A 20391-nucleotide genomic window follows, 5' to 3' on the forward strand; every position below is an offset into this window, starting at 1 on the left:
CATATGCTTGTAAATTGAAAAAAAAAAAAAACTAAATTTGGCCAGAATTTCAAGTTTGATTTCTTCGAATTGGATGATTATAATTATTTTCCGAAATCTTACAAAATTTAAATGAAAATTGCATTAATTCAAAAATAGTCCTTAAGACACTTAGAAGTATGTACTCAACAATGATGTGATTAACCTTATCGTAATTTACTTGCACGATTGGAAAGTGAAATCGCGCTTGGGTTGGGTTGGGTTGGGTTGGGGATTTGAATAGGAGTAGCATGCCAGTTATACATGGACAAAGATAAGAAGCAGAAGAGGACAAAAGAAGATGAAAAAGGTAAATACTAAATAGGTAAAGAAATAAAATCAAGCTAAGAAATTGCTGTCCAGGACATAACTGTCATTTTCCCATCTACATTTTAAGGTTCACATCTTCCTACCCCCAACTGAAAACGACTGCAATCAGGCAACCTGTGGTCTACCTGTGCGAGTATATTTATATATTTCCTGTTTATATATTTTATAATTTTATTTACATATATAAAAAAAAGTTATGGGATTTATACACCGACTCCCAAAAAAAAAAAAAAATTACTCTCTTTCTTTATACACATATTTATGTTTCTATATATGTCAAATGACTCTCTTGTAGCTGTCTCTCTTATTGGGTTTCTCTTCATCTTTCATTTCATTTTGTCTCTCAGTTTTATAAAAAATTCAAGGTTATTGACAATGGTGGATCTTCAAACAGTATGTTGCATGTGCGGCGACGTCGGTTTTCCAGACAAGCTCTTTCGCTGCAACAAATGCCGCAACCGCATACAACATTCGTATGAATTTCACCATCATCATCATCATCATCGATCATTTATTGCCATGAATCAACCATTATACACACACACACACACACACACACACACACACACACACACAAACACACACATACACACAGAGTTTATTACCATATTTAGTTTCATCATGATCACCATCATCACATGTAGTTATAATATGTACATACCCATATCGGCCAACCAACCACCACCATCACCATCTTCACCTTTCTTATGCTATAAGCATATGATAGATAGTTCACGAAACATTAGAACCCATGTACCTTTTTTCTTTTTTCTTTTCTGGTTTAAAATCATGATTTGATTGTCGTCAAACGTTTCTTGATTGTACAGTTATTGTAGTAACTACTACAGCGAATTTGCGGAGCCAATTGAGATGTGCGATTGGTGCCAGAGTGAAGAAAGAAGCTCAAGACTTGGAAGCTCAGCAAAGAAATCTTCATCGGGATATGGAACCGGGATCACAAACCGATCCGAGTATTCAGGCGACAAAATCAAGCAACAAGATCGTGAAGAGAGCAGCGGCAGCGCCGAGAAAGGAAAGAATCCGAGCGGCACGCCTTCTCCACGGCCCACTACGCGCAGGTACAAGCTTCTCAAGGATGTGATGTGTTAAGAGTGACCAAAAAGAAAAAGGGAAATCAACTTCGTATCAAAATCTTTTAATTGTCTTTATAGTAGTAAGTGTTTAATAGTTAAGTTTGTTTTTTGAGATATGGTTCTTATGCCCTTTGTCTTGTGCTTTGGTTTTCAGCAAGTACGTTTTCAATAAAATAATGTAACTTTGTGCCTAGCTAATTTTGAATCCCTTTTCTTATTATAATTTTTTTAGGGCGTTGTGTGCATGAGAGTGCAAATTAAATAATTTATTTATTCATTCAAAGGGTTTTATTATTGATATGTTTTGAGGAAGTGTTCTTAGTCCATAATCAGAAATTAGAAAAATACTAATTGGGAAAGAAGGAACGAGTTCGTGAGTAGGGTTTGTCTGATCGATCAGTCAACACAACAAGGTCCGTGGGATAAGTTGCACTAATTTGTTTGCTTTGTTGAGTCTCTTAAGGGGAATTGAATGCACTTGGATGGCTTTAGTTTGGCCGAAGAATTCATAGTACCTAAAGCTGCTTGCTTTTGCAGATTCATTGAAGGCCTTAAATATAGCTAGGCCCTCTATTATTGCTTTGAGGACGAAAAAAAAAAGCAAAATTTGTGTGGACATATGCTAAAATTTACCTTTATAAATTCCAATAGTACTCTATAGAGAGTGTTTTACTACTACTGGTTCTTAATTTGAAGCAAAATCTAGAATCACAGAATGAGATAAAAAGAAAAAGTTTCAAAGAGAAATTAACTGGTGGTTTCAAGGGGCAGTCACTTAAGTGATGAGCTAGCATTGTAGCGGTTTATATTTCTTCTAGAAGTCTAGCAGGGCTAGCTAGCACTTTGTTGACCCGTAGTTGTGTGAAATATCTTCAAAGTACACAAACTTATAAGATCCCATTCACTGTATCTGTTTTGGCTATTTATGAGAAACCAACAAAAACCTTTTCTTATTGCTCTTTGAAGTGACAACGAAGACATCGCCTCAATCTAATAACTTAATTTTTTTTTCATGTTTTAATTTGTTAATAATTTCACTGTGTAACTTCTAGTACAATTTTTCTTATCTTCGTCGTCCTCTTCTTCTTCTTCTACTACTACTACTTTCTCCTTCACCATAAGCTTTGTTTCTGACCAAACCTCCATGTGAACCTAATTTGAAGATCAAGGAAACTCACTATAAATAACTCATAATGATTGCCCAATACCCATTTTCGTATGCCCACAGTCACATGGTTGCTGCTTTACCTCCCACACTCTTCCTCTTTCCCTTAACCATTTTTGAAGCAACTTGTTAATGTATGTTGGATCTGACACTGATTAACATGCAATGATTCTATCGCTCATCACGTATTTATATATTCTATCACTCATCAAAACTTGGTGGATTCGAAAGAAAGTACAAGCAAATCCAATACTAAGTTTTATAATTCACAATTAAGTGGATCATTTATAACATTTAGTCTAGTGAAATCCAATGTGCTAAACTTGTAGTGTTATTGGATATTAGATGATATTGTTTTGAAATACTTTGATAAATAGAATCGGATTAAATATATACTAATTTCTTTGGGTATATACATTAATAACCCTAACATAAATCCAGGGATTTAGTAGAGTCATTTTTGCTTCATGGACTCTTTTATCAGCTTCTTGTTACCTATGGCTCGAGGAACAACAGTGTAGCATGCAACTATTATACGTTGATGTTAATATTTCCAGAGACTTCAATATTCTTCTGCGGCAGTAATGCATTGCAGTTATATTATATAGGTCTTTCAATGCTCAGAAGGATAATTAGGCATTGTTTATAAGTGTTTTAAGGAGCTGGGATTTGCATACATTTTATATAATGTAATTATCACCATTAATAAAAGAATGTATTTAAGAATAGAATTAGAAAGACTTGATTATTGGAACATTAATTCCACATTATCACTTTCAGCTTCTTTAATTTAGTATTTTTTAAATCACTTTTTTTTGGCCTAAATTAATATTTAAGTCTCAAACTGAGGGATTAGGATCCTCTCCTAGTATTAGTCTTTCGAATTTAATAGAAAAAGTTGGTTTAATTGTAAATAAAGTAAATAAAGCTGGTTTAATTGTCAACGTCAAAATTTAAAATTCAATCTTAACCACTTATTTAATTAAGAGAGAGTAAGAGAGAAAAAATACTGAGAGAAAAAATTTATCTTAAATAGGGATGGTCAACTAATAAAAGCTACTTGAGAATTACTTGATGAAATCATTGGCAGCGATTATCACTTTCTTTTTGGAAATTAACTCTTCCAATGAAGCATCGAATTGGTTATTTGCTCTTGCATTAGCTAGCGTTATGTCATTTATTCTATTCAGAACCAAAGTATGCAAGTTATCGTTATTACTCGAAGTTGCTAAAACTTTCTAGGAACGAACAACATAGTTAGCCCGTCGGGTTTTAGTTTCATAGTATGTGGGGCAGTGTCTCATTGGCGATTGTTTTGCAGAAACAAGCTTGTGGTTCTCGTTCAGCTTGCAATTGTCGATCAATTTCGCTGAAAGAATTTTGTGGTCTTCAATTCTACTTTTTAAACTTACATCTGGAATGACACGTGGACCATCTACGCTTGCGACACGTGGACCATCTACGCTTGCAACACGTGGATGGCATTAACTTCAAAATGTCAACTCTTAGCAGGCGTAATCTTGTCGTGTGTAGTCAATGATGACAAAGATGATGGGGAAGATAATCACAATCCATTACCCATTTTAAAACACGCGGGACTTTTCCTCTTCTTACTTTTTTCTCTTTTTTTTTTTTTAATTGAAGATGACCACAAATCCATTATCATATTGCATTGATTAACGTTGGTCAATTTTTTCTTTGATTGCTTAGTTGTATCTTGTAAGATTCTGTAATCAATATAATGAGTTTTATCTTGTCGGAACATTCGCACATTTTAAAGTTGATGTAATTTAGGATTTCAAATTATTATCTATAATAATATAAAATATTAAATTAAAACGAAATAATGTAATTGATTTGAAATACCATCATCAAGCGAGCCGATGAATATTTATAAAAATACGTAGATCCGGCCTATTATATGGCCCTAAATATTTGTCGCCAGTTGATGTAAGGGATTTCTGTCACGTTTCTGATCCAAAGTACTATGATTTTTGAATTCGTATGTTAACTGCTAATTAACAGTATAATTAATAATTGGAGGTTGGTAAAGTTTTTTCAATATAAAACGTACAATATTCAAGGTCTCAAACTCGTGCGGTGAGTGTGAGAAAGCGACGGCGGGGAAGAGACATAGTGACATACACAGACTTACGGTGGTCCCTCGTGCCTCTCTCATTCACGCTCCCCAACAACTGAGTCTCGTTGAAAGCCTTTCGCCATGGTGTTTGCATTCATGGTGCCATGCCCTCTACATTCCTGAATAATAAATTTTGTGGCAATTTTGTTCTCAAACACGTACTAGCATAAAACTGACATTAGAAAGAAACATTACTCTCTTTTTTTTAAAAAAAAAAAAAAAATCAAAGTAGTTACTCTATAAATTAATAATATCGAAAAATAATAATTTTTTTGGTCCTAGCTTAAGATTAACATGTTAAATCAATAATTCAGTAAATTCGTAAAACAATAAATTATTAAAAAAATCATATTTTCTAATAAAACTCACTTACTACATAAATTAATAATAAACTAATTTAAATTTTTATCCAAGACTTTCAAAAATAACCTTGCTTCTTTATGAAATAATATTTTGTTATGTGGAAACAAATTTGACGCGGTATTGTCATTTACCCCAAAAAAAAGAGAAAATCATTTTATGTCACTATCGCTGTAAGTGTTTCTTTACATGTGACGAGTTCTACAATAAAAAAAGTCATCTTCAATATTTTCTTTGCTTTTAATTCATTCCCATGACACTTCATAGTTGAATGCAATTACCTCTTATTAGAATTTTCCATTTATATTAGAGTAAAATCTCCATAGATAGTCTTTATTGTAGAAATTTTTTTCTTTTAAAGTCTTTTTTATGGAGTTTATTTTTCTCTTTGTTAACTTGACAAAGATTCTCTTTATCGTACTCTTTAATGTAGCCGTATTTTTCATTTACTGTATATAGATAAGACAAGATCAAATTTAACCGAAAATAAGGCTTCAGTGTATTCCAAAAAAAAAAAGGGGCTTCAACTTCCATAAATCAATGTTCAGTTGGCACCAACCATTAAATTTGCATCAAGAATAAAATCCCAATAATATATTTATGGAAGAATAAGCAGGACAAGAGTACAATAAAACCATTCACTTATTCAAGAACTTTTACAAATTAGCTTCCTTTGAATTCCAACTATCGCTAAGACTAGTATCAAATCTTAAAGAAATTCTCGGAAAAAAGATAATAATGAAAAATAGTAATTAAAAATAATGAACGTAATTATGATATGAAAAGACTAGCTACCACCGTATGATCATGACCTATGATCTCTAAAAATAATCTAAGACAAACAATCAGCTCCATATGATTTTGGGCTGCATCATTATATATATTATGTATCCTATCCGAATCATCTAGTAATATTAATGCAAAAGCAAAATACCAAATAATGCAGTATCAATGTGGCCCACATAGACGATTTGATTCTCAAATCAACGGCCAGATTTGTTGAAATATCAGATTCTACTAAGGAACCAATTGTGAAATTAGGGTTTGATCCATAGAGAGCTTGTACTCCTTGTATGTCATCAAGAGCTAAATCAACTTTTTTATCTCGAGGTTTTAACGTAGGGTACATAACGGCTTCTTTAACCGGACTATGCGTTAACCCTAGCAAATGCCCAATCTCATGCACAGCTACTGATTCCAAATCAACCGCTACCGGTGATTTCTCGGACCCAAAATCAACGGCCCACGTCTCAGCTGCATCCAAATGAAACTTCCCACTCTCCGGTGAAAACGAGTGAGCCAATACCCCTAACACTCCATCAAATGGCTCTCCATCGCCGTGATCGCCGCTGTAAAACCCTATTCTTATATCAGCAAAATCGTAGTCATCAGTTTCGATGAAACTAACGGGAATAACAGATGCCCATTTACTGAAAGCGCGTTTAAACACGGCTTTAATGTCTGTTATGTGCAAGTAATTGATCATGTTCTCTTTTGAGAAGGCGTACGAGAGCGTCATGGGAACGTGACGTGTCCATCGAGGCTTACCAGGAAATAACACGTAATCTTTCTTTGCATGCAACGAACTGGCCTTGTAAGAATCAGACAGCATAAGCTTTGATCCATCCAATGTATTATCAGATACCTTGTGCCTTGTGGCTTCAGCGGGATCATACTTATCAGATTGCTTCAACTTGAATTTTGGTGTTGATCGGACGGCAATGCATTGCGGCGATTCATGGATGAATATGATGAAGATGAGAAGAAGGAGATGATTGGTAAATAAAAGCATGGTATTGACTGGTATCTAGTGCGAGAATTTGGATTGCATTTGGAGGGAAGCTTTATTATAAAGGAAGTGCTAGATTCGTAAATTTAATTTATGTAAATGGTTGCCAACAATTCCAAAAATAATTAGGCTAAGATTAATGATGCTTAAACTGATCACTGATGGGAAGTTTGTATAATCTCTTAATCCTTATCATGATATTTTCTATTTGGTAACGCAGAAGCTTTGAAAAGGAGTATTGGTCTTTGCTAAATTACATAATTTGTAACTTATAGCAAATCCAAGTTTAATCACCCATGATCTCACAATTATTTCACATGTTTTCATTTTCTTATGTTGGGTGACTACATTTGGATTACAGGAGCTGCCCACTTATTGACGGTTAAAGATTAACATTTAATCGATAATTAATTAGGGATACATTTGTATATACCTATTTCCTTAAATTGTTGCCACATATACATATTTCACTACACACACACATAAACGTGTCGATAAGCAAAGCAATCAATTGTAGCATTTTTTTCAGCACGCCTTTTATAATTTTTGCATATCATATTTCAAAGTACAAATTTATTTAAAGTAATTTCCCTTGATCGTAGGCCTAATGGGCTAGTGGCATCGGTAGCCCACTTCATTATAAGGATATGATATATTATTAATACATAAAACAATGATTTGTTAATAAAAGCAACAGTGAATGGTCGAACCAACTAATGGAGACGAATAAAGATGTATTATGGTCAATTGCCTATTTTGGACATTCAAGGGGCTGCAGGTGAAGTGGGGACTTTTATTAGGTCTAACAAATTTCTAGTTTTATTTCATTTTCTCTTGAAGAAGAGGAAAGGCAAACTGCATGAAGCAACCGGGTAGTTAGAATTTATCATTGCTGCTGGTCGTTACCACTCTCTGTCAATTGTATCATATTTTTGACGTGTGGGCGACTCAATGTGTCAACTGACATGCAAAAAGTCAAGAAAAATAGTGTTTGTTCACTTCGCTTTGAAGTACTTGGAGTGTAAAAGACTCAATGTTCCAACTCCCAGGTCTAAGAAAAAGCCTCAAATGTAGCTGCCATCTTAGGCCACAACACTGTAGTTTCCTGCTCATTTTTTCTTCTTTTTTTTTTTTTATCGCAAATTACTCAAAAATTATCTATATCCTTTAATTGCATATTACTTCATTTTCTCTCAGAGAAAGCGCAAGGACACCAAATTTTCTAACAGAATCTTTCACTTTCCTCTTATCCAAACAAAAGCATTAGTTTCTTGGGTATGCAACAGCTATTCGCTACCTAAACAGTCGAATGGTGCATCTTCCAAGTACCACCCTCTACAAACTTTTGGTGCGGAAGCGAGATGCCTAAACTTGTCTTGGTTTATACGTATAAAGATCCAAGACGAATTAATTATGAAAAAAGAATACTCTTTGTTTATAAATATATATATATATAACTTATTTTCATTACAAATACACATATGTTGAGTGTTAGAAAATGCATATTTATAAAGGAGAAAACCGTCATTTTACATTTCAAGTCTTACTAACAACCCTTACTTTTATGTATTTAATCTTCTTGTGATTTAATTACATGTGTTTTATTTTAATTAAGTATTTTATGTATTTTAGGGGCATTATAGTCATTTCACAATAAAGGAGAAATCAGACGGCAAAACGGACATCACTTTTGAACCCAGGACGGTCAAAAATCTTAGGAGGAGCATAAAAGGAAAAATGACACTATTCACATGTACGGTACTATTCACGTGTACGGTACTGTATACCTTACTGTTCACGACACTGTTCACATAGACGGATGATGACGTGGCATTGACCGATGATGTGGCATTGACTGATGAGGTGTCACGATCCTGTTGGACTAAAATTCTTATGTACTGTTGATAGTGACGTGGCAGCATATCAGTGGACGAAAAATCTCGCGTACAGTGCATGCATCACACAGGATTATTTTCAACCAAACCGCGTTACTGTTCATCCGGGTCAAACCGCGTTACTATTTAAAGTCGGGTCAAACCGTGTTACTGTTCATCCGCGTGGTCAAACCGTGGACTGTTGACTGATGACGTGGCGCAATCCTAAGCGTCCAAACTGTTTTTAATCCGATGGCCATGATTTATTCCATGTATCTATAAAAAGGGGGCCTCTCCCCCCTAATTTGATATCTCTGAATCCATTTTTGGGATCCATTTTCTGTAATTCCCTCTCCATCTTGTATTTTCTTCGTATTTTAATAAATTCCCATTTTGCCCCTAGTTCAACTATGAGTGGCTAATTTTCTTTCAAGCTTGGGTTGAAGGTGAAGTCTCAACATGTGTCATAGGCTTAATTTGGTAAATTTATTTTCTCTTCCCCTCTAGTTTTTGTGGATGTTTTGACTTCTCGTCGACAAATAATACTAATCTTGTCTAGTACCGCCTTGGTTTCACCGGCCCTCTAGTATAAGGTTATTATTATTTGGCACGATAAGCCCTTAGCACCATATTGATTAGAGCGTGGTTCATGAGGTGTGGATTCCCCCCTCATGATTTAATTGGCATTAATACGGACTATTTAGCCCATGATGCATGTTGATACGGATTCGAATACCCAAGTACGTCAATTTAATAGATTTTCTCTTCAATTTATTCTCTCCATTGCAATTCCAATTTTAGAATTTATTCTCACCATTTTAATTTAAGTCTTAACATATTCCAAATCATTTCCACCATAAATCCAACCACTCATTTACAAAATTAATTCTATATATAATTAAAATCCACCTCCTCGTGGGATCGACACTCGTCACCATTAGTCTATACTACAATAGATTCGTGCGCTTGCGAGTACATTAAAATTTGCACAACAAATTTTTGGCGCCGTTGCCGGGGAGGTAAGTAATTTTAATTCATAGAATTAATTTTTGTGAATAATTCCATTTAAATTGTTTTCTTGTATTTGTTTTTTATTAAAAAAAAGAGTGAATCTACATTTAAAGGTTAGTATTTCTTTTATTTTTTTCTCTTCTTTAAAATTCTGTAATTTAATTTTCAATTTATTTTTCTTTGTAATTTTTTTTTGTTTATTTTATTAATTTAATTTTTAGTTAATTTATTTCACGTATTTGTTTTTGTGTATTTTTATAGAAAGGTTTTAATAGCGCAATAAGGTTAGTATCGTAATTTCTCCCTCTTCTTTATTTTTATTTGTTTTGTTCCCATCTTTATTTTCATTTTATTTGTTTTGCATGCATGGTCGTAGGTCATTATTACCTAATCTTGAACCTATAGACCTTGAATTAGAAAAAACACTTCGCACACACAAACAAATTAAAAATAAAATGGATTTACAAGCACCACAGGAGAGGCCATTTAAGGACTATTTTAGTCCCTTAGCTAATTTGAGCACATCATGCATAAGATACCCAAATGTAGCTGCTAGGAGTTTTGAACTAAAACCTAGTGTGCTAAATTGTCTCCCCACATTCTATGGCTTAGAAAATGAGGACCCATACAATCATCTGAACGATTTTCATGCTATTTGTCAAACTTTTAAATACGAGAATTTTTCAGACGATGATGTCAAACTTAGACTATTCCCATTTTCTTTAAAGGATAGAGCTCGTTCATGGTTAAATACTTTACCTGCCAATAGCATTTCATTATGGGAACAAATGGTTACAAAATTTTTAAATAAATATTTCCCAATGCATAAAACCAATGCTATTCGCAGGGAAATCTCGGAGTTTACCCAGAGAGAGGACGAGCAGTTTTTTGAAACATGGGAGCAATTCAATGGGCTACTCTTGAAGTGTCCACATCATGGGTATGAGAAATGGCACCAATGCCAATACTTTTTGGAGGGATTATTGCCGAATGTGCAAGAATGGCTAATGGCAACAAGTGGAGGAGAGCTAATGTCAAAAAGTGCATCAGAGATTTGGGAATTCTTCCAGCGACAAGCGGATAATTCCCAACAACGGAGTCGATCACTCAGGAATACTAGAAGAATTAAGGGAGTAAATGAGGTTCACATTGGCGAATCAAGTTCAGAAATTAAAGAAGTTAAAGCGATAATTGAAGGTCTCTCTCGACAAATAGCATCATTATCGACTGCTAAATCAACAGAGCCACATGACCATGACTCATACTCAGATCAAGCCAATGCCATAGGTGTAATGAGAAAACCATCGAATTACAACCCATACTCCAACACATATAACCCTGGATGGAGAGACCACCCCAATTTTTCATGGTCTCAAGGATTCCAACAGAATGGACCAGCAGCTCCAGCTCCACCAATGCAACAAATTTCTCAAAATCCTCAAGCCTCTCAGCCCCCATTTAAACCATACAATCAGAACCAGAACTACTCTCAACCCAGACCATGGGAGGATTCATTCCAAAATCTCAAGAATCTTACTCACTCTACGATTGAGCAACAAAACCGCACCATTGATGGACTACGAAATGAGTTGAGAGCAGGCTTCAACTCACAAGCTCAATCAGTTTCAAGCCTCACGAAGATGATGGGACAACTTGCTTCTTCAGTTCAGACCTTGGCAATGACCGTTGAGAAAGGTAAGTTTCCAAGTCAACCAGTGCCTAACCCTAAAGGAGTGCATGAAGCAAGTACCAGTTCACCACAGCAGCATGGAGAGGTCAAAGCAGTAATGACCTTACGAAAAGGAAAGGAAGTCGACAACAAAGTGGAGATGCCGGTGACAAAAGAAAATCAAATTGTACCTGTGAATGTTGAGGACTCACCACCGGAGGAAAAAGAAGAAACCAACCCACGAGAATATGTTCCTAAAGCTCCATTTCCTCAGAGGTTAGTGAAAGGCAAGAAGGGAAAATCCACAGGTGAGATTCTTGAAATCTTCAAACAGGTAAGTGTTAACATCCCTTTGCTTGATGCTATTAAACAAGTTCCATCTTATGCTAAGTTTCTTAAAGACCTTTGTACTAAAAAGAGAAATATGCATGTTCAAAAGAAGGCATTTTTAACAGAAAACGTTAGTTCTATACTCCAACATAAAATTCCTTTAAAATGCAAAGACCCAGGCTCCCCCACTATCTCATGTAGTATAGGGAACCACACAATTGAGAATGCTTTGCTGGATTTAGGAGCTAGTGTAAATCTGTTGCCTTACTCTGTATTTGTGAAACTTGGACTGAGAGAATTACACCCAACTCCAGTGGTGTTACAACTTGCAGATCGGTCCACAAAAATACCTCGTGGTATTGTGGAGGACGTGCTTATCCAGGTAGACAAGTTTTATTTTCCTGTTGATTTCATTGTAATTGACACTCAACCAATACAGGATTCAAGGAAGCACATCCCCATTATTCTAGGCCGACCTTTCTTGGCAACTGCGGATGCTCACATTCAATGCAGGACCGGAAATATGCAGTTGTCCTTCGGCAACATGACTATGGAGCTGAACATCTTCAACATTGCCAAACAACCTCACAGTGCAGATGATGGAATTGTTGATGTGGATTTAATTGAAGCATTAGTTGATGATACTTTTGTTTCAAACCTTAGTGATCATTTACAAACATGTTTAACTCACTTTGGTTTGGATTTTGATATTGACAGATCGGTCGATGAGGTCAATGCCCTGCTTGACTCAGCACCATCTATGGACACTAATAAATGGAAGTCAAGAGTTGAGCAATTAGCACCATCAGAGAAGCAACTCATTCCATCATCAGAATCACCACCGAAACTCGAGCTCAAACCATTGCCCAACACTTTGGAATATGCATTTTTGGGAGAAGAAAGTACTCTACCGGTAATCATCTCAGCATCCCTCAATGACGAACAAAAAGGTAAGTTGTTGGATGTTTTGAAAGAGCACAAAGGGGCATTAGGATGGACCATAGCAGACATAAAAGGTATAAACCCGGTAGACTGCATGCATTACATTCACCTTGATGAAAATGCTAAATCTACTAGGGAAATGCAACGTCTGTTAAATCCTAATATGAAAGAAGTTGTTAGAACAGAAGTCCTTAAGCTATTAGATGCTGGTATCATTTACCCTATTTCTAATAGTTCATGGGTTAGTCCTGTACAAGTTGTCCCCAAAAAGTCAGGAGTCACAGTAGTTACCAATGCTGATAATGAATTGATACCCACTAGAGTAACTACAGGATGGCGTGTATGCAATGATTATAGAAAGTTAAATTCTGTCACACGTAAAGACCATTTTCCTTTACCATTTATCGATCAAATGCTTGATAGATTAGCAGGCCATGAATTTTATTGCTTTCTAGATGGCTACTCAGGATATAATCAGATTCCCATAGCACCAAAAGATCAAGAGAAAACTACTTTCACTTGCCCTTTTGGCACATTTGCATATAGGAGAATGCCATTTGGATTATGTAATGCACCTGCTACATTTCAACGATGCATGTTAAGCATTTTTTCTGATATGGTTGAACAATTCCTTGAAGTCTTTATGGATGACTTTTCTGTCTTTGGTGATTCGTTTGATCAATGTTTACATCATCTAACACTAGTTCTGCAGAGATGTATCGAGAAGAACTTGGTCTTAAATTGGGAGAAATGCCATTTTATGGTAAAACAAGGTATTGTTCTCGGTCACATCATTTCGAGCAAAGGTATTGAGGTTGACAAAGCCAAGGTGGATCTCATTTCTAATCTTCCTCCACCTAAAACAGCCAGAGAAGTAAGATCTTTCCTTGGGCATGCTGGTTTCTATAGATGTTTCATTAAAGATTTTAGCAAAGTTTCTAGACCCTTATGCAATTTACTTGCTAAAGATGTACCTTTTATCTTTAATGATTCATGTCTTATGGCGTTTGAAAAATTAAAACAGTTGTTGACATCATCACCCATCATTCAGGCCCCAAACTGGAGCTTACCATTTGAGCTAATGTGTGATGCATCTGATTATGCAGTAGGAGCAGTATTAGGACAAAGAGTTGATCGAATTCCCCATGTTATTTATTATGCTAGTATGACATTAAATGATGCACAGTTGAACTATTCAACTACTGAAAAAGAAATGCTAGCAGTAGTATTTGCATTAGAGAAATTTCGATCTTATCTCATTGGTTGTAAAATAATCGTGTTCACAGATCATGCTGCTCTTAAATATCTTCTCACAAAGAAAGATGCAAAAGCCAGACTAATTCGTTGGGTGTTACTTTTGCAGGAGTTTGACTTGGAATTCAAAGATAAGAAAGGGACAGAAAATGTTGTGGCGGACCACCTCTCTCGTCTGCATTTTGACACAATTACAGAGCCATTACAATTGAATGAGTCATTTCCAGATGAACAATTAATGAATGTGGAAGTATTACCTTGGTATGCTGATATAGTTAATTATCTTGTTACAGGTAAACTTCCAGAGCATTGGACCAAGCAAGACAAGGCTAAATTCTTTGCAGAGATAAAGAATTTCTTTTGGGATGACCCGTATTTGTTCAAGTATTGTGCAGACCAAATTGTTAGACGATGTGTCCCAGAAAGTGAAATTCAGAATATCCTTTCATTCTACCATGAACAAGCTTGTGGAGGCCATTTCAGTGCTAAGAAAACAGCGACTAAAGTTTTACAATGTGGTTTCTATTGGCCATCTATATTTCGAGATGCTTACACTTTCTGTTCTTCATGTGATAGGTGTCAACGAATGGGAAGCATTACGCGAAGGAATATGATGTCACTAAATCCAATTTTAGTGGTTGAGATTTTTGACGTATGGGGTATCGACTTCATGGGACCCTTTCCCCCTTCTTTTGGCCATCAATACATATTGGTTGCTGTTGACTACGTATCAAAATGGGTAGAAGCAATTCCATGTAGGACCAATGATCACAAGGTGGTGATAGGATTTTTGAAAAGCAACATTGTCTCGCGCTTTGGATTCCCTCGAGCAATAATCAGTGATGGTGGTGCCCACTTTTGTAACAAAGCATTCAAAGCTCTTTTGACAAAGTATTCAATCACACACAAAGTGGCGACCCCGTATCATCCGCAAACCAGTGGCCAAGTTGAGATCTCCAATCGAGAAATAAAGCACATATTAGAAAAAACGGTGAGGCCGGACAAAAAAGATTGGTCATTAAGACTTGATGATGCCTTATGGGCATATAGAACGGCTTTCAAGACCCCGATTGGGATGTCACCCTACAGGCTAGTGTATGGAAAAGCTTGCCACCTACCTGTGGAACTCGAGCATCGTGCATATTGGGCCATCAAGAAATTTAATTTTGACATGCAGCAAGCCAGCTCAGAAAGAAGATTACAGCTGGCAGAACTTGAAGAAATTCGCAATGATGCATACGAAAATGCCAAGATTTACAAGCAACGAATGAAAGTCTTCCATGATAAGCAAATTATGAGAAAATCGTTCACTCCAGGTCAGAAAGTGCTTTTGTTCAATTCTCGCTTGCACCTATTCCCAGGTAAGTTACGCTCTCATTGGTCTGGTCCCTTTATTGTTCATACTGTTTTTTCCATATGGGGCAATTGAAATTAAGGACCCAAAGAACGGTATCACGTTTAAAGTTAATGGTCAAAGATTAAAGCCATATCTAGAATACCAACCACGTGGAGAAGACACCGAAATAAATTTGAGTGACCCACCAGATTTGAATTGATTTTTTTTCTTTCTTTTCGTTGATTTGATTTTGTTTTCTTTCTTTATATTATTCTTTTGCTAATTGAAATTGTTTTTGCATAAGTGTGTTTATTTTACCATTAAGTTTTCTCTTATCATTTTTAATCATGAGTCTCATACTTAGACCGTTCCTCCTGAACATTCTTAAACCACTTCAACGTGTCAAAACTCATCTCAAAAGGCAGATTCAATTTTGTAAAACACAACGCATTTGGGCTCTACAACCACCAGAGTTAGTAGCCTATGTTGAGGGTTTAGAACGCCAACTCAGAGACATTGAGAGAAGTGTTTACGACATCCAGTTGGAGCTTGAGGTAAATTCAATAAGAGGACGATTTTAATTTTCTTTGTGTGTTTTAATTTGTTTTTCTATTTGTGTGCTTTAGTTTATTACCCCGGTGAAGTGGCGGATAACGGTACTCCGTGACAATCAAGTCGGTTACTTCAGTTTCCCATAATAACTGATATTCTGAGGCGAAGGTATGGACAAAAACGAGATTCTATCGAAACTTCACAAGCGATTCCCTTCACTTCCTCAGAATGCCCTCCTTACAATCTATAAAGCTCGGTCCGAACGCATGCGATTACTCATGAGGAATAACATACCTGCTGACATCCGTTGGTTAATCGAGGCTAAAGTACGATCGGCAGGTGAGTTACCTCCAAAATTTATTGCATACATGCCTGGTTGTGGTAAAGGAAATTATGCAAGAAAACGACGAGCTCGAAGAATTTCTGTTGCTTGTCATAAGTGTGCCAGAATGAGTTGCAATAAAAACCCATGTTCTTTAGGAATGATGTCTGATAACAGGGAAGATAAGATTCAATTCATTAGGGATAACTTAAATAAGGAGTCATTGGATGATATCCTTTTGTCTCTTGAAACGCATCCCAGTGGATATGTGCAAGGAGCGATTCTCCAGTTATGGCCATTATTCCAGAAAGAGCATGCACGATATAGTCTCGGGAATCTGACTATAAACGACCCTGTTTGCCAGTTTATAAGAAAACTGGATAGGAAGCCTATCCTCGACCCATAGAGGGCGTTCAAGCCGTTTCTGGACGTAAAACCAGAGGAAGATGTGAGCCACAGTCGCAACTACCTGTAAATATCCTTTTACTTTATTGTTATTTTATTTCACTATTGTCTTATTGTTTGCATTATTGTCTTTAATAATTTTATTACTGTTTGCTTTTTCCTTTTTACTGTTTTCTTTTTGACTTGCGAGCCACATGCTTTACGCGTTATTTGACACTGACATATTACCTCATACACAACCATGACCCACTATCACCGAGACTCTTAAATGTGATTTCTTTTTTATCAAGCACTCACAAATTGTTTTTGAGAAGTATCACAATGTCAGCTACTCCCAATAGACAATTCAAGAACATTTGTGTGCTTTCTGGATTTACATATGGCAAACATAAAGAGTTCGTTGAGGCAGCCATAGATCTTGGTCGAAGCATAGCAGCGAGAAAATTACACTTGGTGTATGGAGGAGGTAATCGAGGGTTATCAAAAATGGTCTCAGAAGCAGCTTTTATCAGAGGAAGTCAAGTGTTAGGCATCATCCCAAGAGTCTTAAAACCATTGGGCAGTTTGTCTGACTCATCAACTGGAGAAGAGTTAGTCGTCTCAGGTATGCAAGAAAGAATAACTGAAATGCTTAATCATGCTGATGCTTTTATTTTCCTTCCAGGAGATCTTGCAACACTAGAGGCACTTATCACGCTAGCATCTTGGGCCCATCTGCACATCCACCAAAAACCCATCGGTTTGTTAAATGTCAATAACTTTTATGATGGCTTTATCGCATTTCTTAACCATGCAATAAAAAACTATTTCATTCCCGCTAATGTGAAAAAACTCTTTATTTGTGCTCACACTGCTAATGAGCTACTTGATCTGTTACAAGCTTATAAACCGGAGCCAGACCCCTGGACCTTTGTGTTGGAGCGCCCAAATAATGATGGTAACAGTAGCCGCAGTAAGAAGTACAAATTAGATTTAACTCTCCGCTTGTAAATATTGTTTTCTGTGTTGCACCACCCAGGTGATGTCTTCTAAACTCTACTTCTTTCCTTTCAAACATTGAGGACAATGTTTCGTTCTGGTTGGGGGGAGGGAATAGTCGACAATTGTGGAATTTTGGTTAAGTTTTTACTAATTTTTGTTGTAGAAACTAACTGTTGCTAACTTTTTGTGTCGAAGATGGCTGAATATGGAGTGTAGTGACTCTAGAAACGCATCTTCATCGTAAAAAAAAAAAAAATTCAGACATTTTCTTTTTCTTTATTATGTGTTTATGTTTATTTTTCTTCTTTTTAATTTCTCCTCTATCAATATACATTTTCCAACTTTTGAGTCGAAGATGGCTGAATATGGAGTGTAGTTCCTCTAGAAACGCATCTTCTTTAAAAAAAAATAAATAAAAAAATATTTTCATTTTCTATCATTTTACGTGTAACTTTTCTAATTAGTTTTTATGCATCATTTTCACATTTCTGCATGCATATTTTCCTTTCATGTTTAGAATAGGTTGGGGGGTAGAATGTTGTTTAAAAAAAAAAAAATTTTGTGTGATTTGTTTTAACATTGGGTGACATGATTAATTTTAAATTTTAGTATTTGTATTATCTTTGGTCTTAAGTGATGTTACATTATGTTTGCTACTCTACATGTTGATGTCGGAGACATATATGAGTTGCTTGAAGGAATGAACATGTCATAATAAGTACCAAGTGAGTTTTTGAGCCTATCATTTTTCTTGGAGAGTAACCCTTTTGCCCATTCTTTATACAGCTTAACAGTTTATTATTGTATACACGATCTCTAGATTTCTTTTGAGTTAACCCTTAATAAAAAAAAAAAAAAGTGTGTTGCTACATTTGGAGGCCCATCTAACTAGTAGATATGGAAGGTTATTCAGAGCCCTAAAAGACGATGGAAAGGCCATCTTTGATCCGTTTGAGCCTTTCTAGCCATCCCTTTTATTAAATATCCATAGTTAACCCTTTTGAGCCTTTAAAAAAAAAAACATTTTCTTTGTCAACTTATCATCTTGGCCCACTCCGATTTGGAGTATTACCCGATGTCTTATAAGTTCCATCACCTTTTTATGTTTGAGAAAATGTAAATAATTATGTTGTTCAGTGAAGTTATGCCAAAAAAAAAAACAAAAACAAAAAAAAAGTTATTGTTTCAAAAGAATAAAAATAACAATAATAGGTGAAATCCACCTTGCAACTTCCAAAAAAAAAAAAAAAATTCTCTGCATTTTTCTCAAACATACACTTTGTTTTCCTTATTTCCTTTCTTTGTTAACCATGTCCCTAGCCTATGTTACATCCTAATAAAAGTCCTTCCTGATTTTAGGGAACTATAATCTGAAGTAGAAGCTAGTTATATGGGCTAAAAAGATGTAGTGGTGCATAAAAAAAATAAATAAATTGGGTTGACTAACAATTTTTATTTGACTTGAGATCGTATTATTTTTAAGCTGAGGGCATATTTATTTTATCTTGGTGAGAGCATGTGATATCACTTCTTCATTATTTTCTCTCAATTATCATTCATTGGAGTGACTATTTTTATTAGGTTTAATTTCTTTGTGAGAGTGTCACTTCTTCCAGTGAGATTTTGGGGTTTGACATGTCATTCTTGAAAGTAGCTATAACAAAGTCTACTGGGTTGATTCATGTGGATGGTTGATGTGGGTGTGATGTTACTTTAGACTGGAGATAATGCTTATACTTTTATTTGATTGCTATCATTAATCTGATTGAATAAACACGAGTGTTTCTGAATTTTAAAAAAAAAATCATTTTGAATTTGAATTTTATTTTCGCTTCATTTGCTAGGGACTAACAATAAGCTGGTTGGGGGGTGTGTTGAGTGTTAGAAAATGCATATTTATAAAGGAGAAAATCGTCATTTTACATTTCAAGTCTTACTAACAACCCTTACTTTTATGTATTTAACCTTCTTGTGATTTAATTACATGTGTTTTATTTTAATTAAGTATTTTATGTATTTTAGGGGCATTATAGTCATTTCACAATAAAAGAGAAATCAGACGGCAAAACGGACATCACTTTTGAACTCAGGACGGTCAAAAACCTTAGGAGGAGCATAAAAGGAAAAATGACACTATTCACATGTACGGTACTATTCACGTGTACGGTACTGTATACCTTACTGTTCACGACACTGTTCACATAGACGGATGATGACGTGGCATTGACCGATGATGTGGCATTGACTGATGAGGTGTCACGATCCTGTTGGACTAAAATTCTTATGTACTGTTGATGGTGACGTGGCAGCATATCAGTGGACGAAAAATCTCGCGTACAGTGCATGCATCACACAGGATTATTTTCAACCAAACTGTGTTACTGTTCATCCGGGTCAAACCGCGTTACTATTCAAAGTCGGGTCAAACCGTGTTACTGTTCATCCGCGTGGTCAAACCGTGGACTGTTGACTGATGACGTGGCGCAATCCTGAGCGTCCAAACTGTTTTTAATCCGATGGCCATGATTTATTCCATGTATCTATAAAAAGGGGGCCTCTCCCCCCTAATTTGATATCTCTGAATCCATTTTTGGGATCCATTTTCTGTAATTCCCTCTCCATCTTGTATTTTCTTCGTATTTTAATAAATTCCCATTTTGCCCCTAGTTCAACTATGAGTGGCTAATTTTCTTTCAAGCTTGGGTTGAAGGTGAAGTCTCAACATGTGTCATGGGCTTAATTTGGTAAATTTATTTTCTCTTCCCCTCTAGTTTTTGTGGATGTTTTGACTTCTCGTCGACAAATAATACTAATCTTGT

General features: G+C 35.7%; 2 protein-coding genes and 1 non-coding gene across 3 annotated transcripts; 1 reads left to right on the forward strand and 2 right to left on the reverse strand.

Annotated features, from left to right (window-relative positions):
- The first annotated feature begins 612 nt into the window (after window positions 1–612).
- Window positions 613–1640, forward strand: LOC18046571. Its single transcript, XM_006445280.2, has 2 exons — window positions 613–821; window positions 1176–1640. Exons 1-2 carry the CDS (start codon window positions 622–624, stop codon window positions 1456–1458), a joined length of 483 nt encoding a protein of 160 aa, XP_006445343.1. The 5' UTR covers window positions 613–621; the 3' UTR covers window positions 1459–1640.
- Window positions 1641–5905: 4265 nt separating this feature from the next.
- LOC18046572 (metalloendoproteinase 4-MMP) lies at window positions 5906–6950 on the reverse strand. The gene has a single exon (XM_006445281.2). The coding sequence runs from the start codon at window positions 6897–6899 to the stop codon at window positions 6009–6011; it is 891 nt and encodes a 296-aa protein (XP_006445344.1). The 5' UTR covers window positions 6900–6950; the 3' UTR covers window positions 5906–6008.
- Window positions 6951–10620: 3670 nt separating this feature from the next.
- Window positions 10621–10724, reverse strand: LOC112100564. Its single transcript, XR_002906932.1, has one exon. It is a non-coding gene; the product is annotated as a small nucleolar RNA R71 (small nucleolar RNA).
- Between the last annotated feature and the right edge of the window lie 9667 nt (window positions 10725–20391).

Source organism: Citrus clementina, unplaced genomic scaffold (genome assembly GCF_000493195.1).
Source record: "Citrus clementina cultivar Clemenules unplaced genomic scaffold, Citrus_clementina_v1.0 scaffold_3, whole genome shotgun sequence".
NCBI classification, from domain to species: domain Eukaryota; kingdom Viridiplantae; phylum Streptophyta; class Magnoliopsida; order Sapindales; family Rutaceae; genus Citrus; species Citrus x clementina.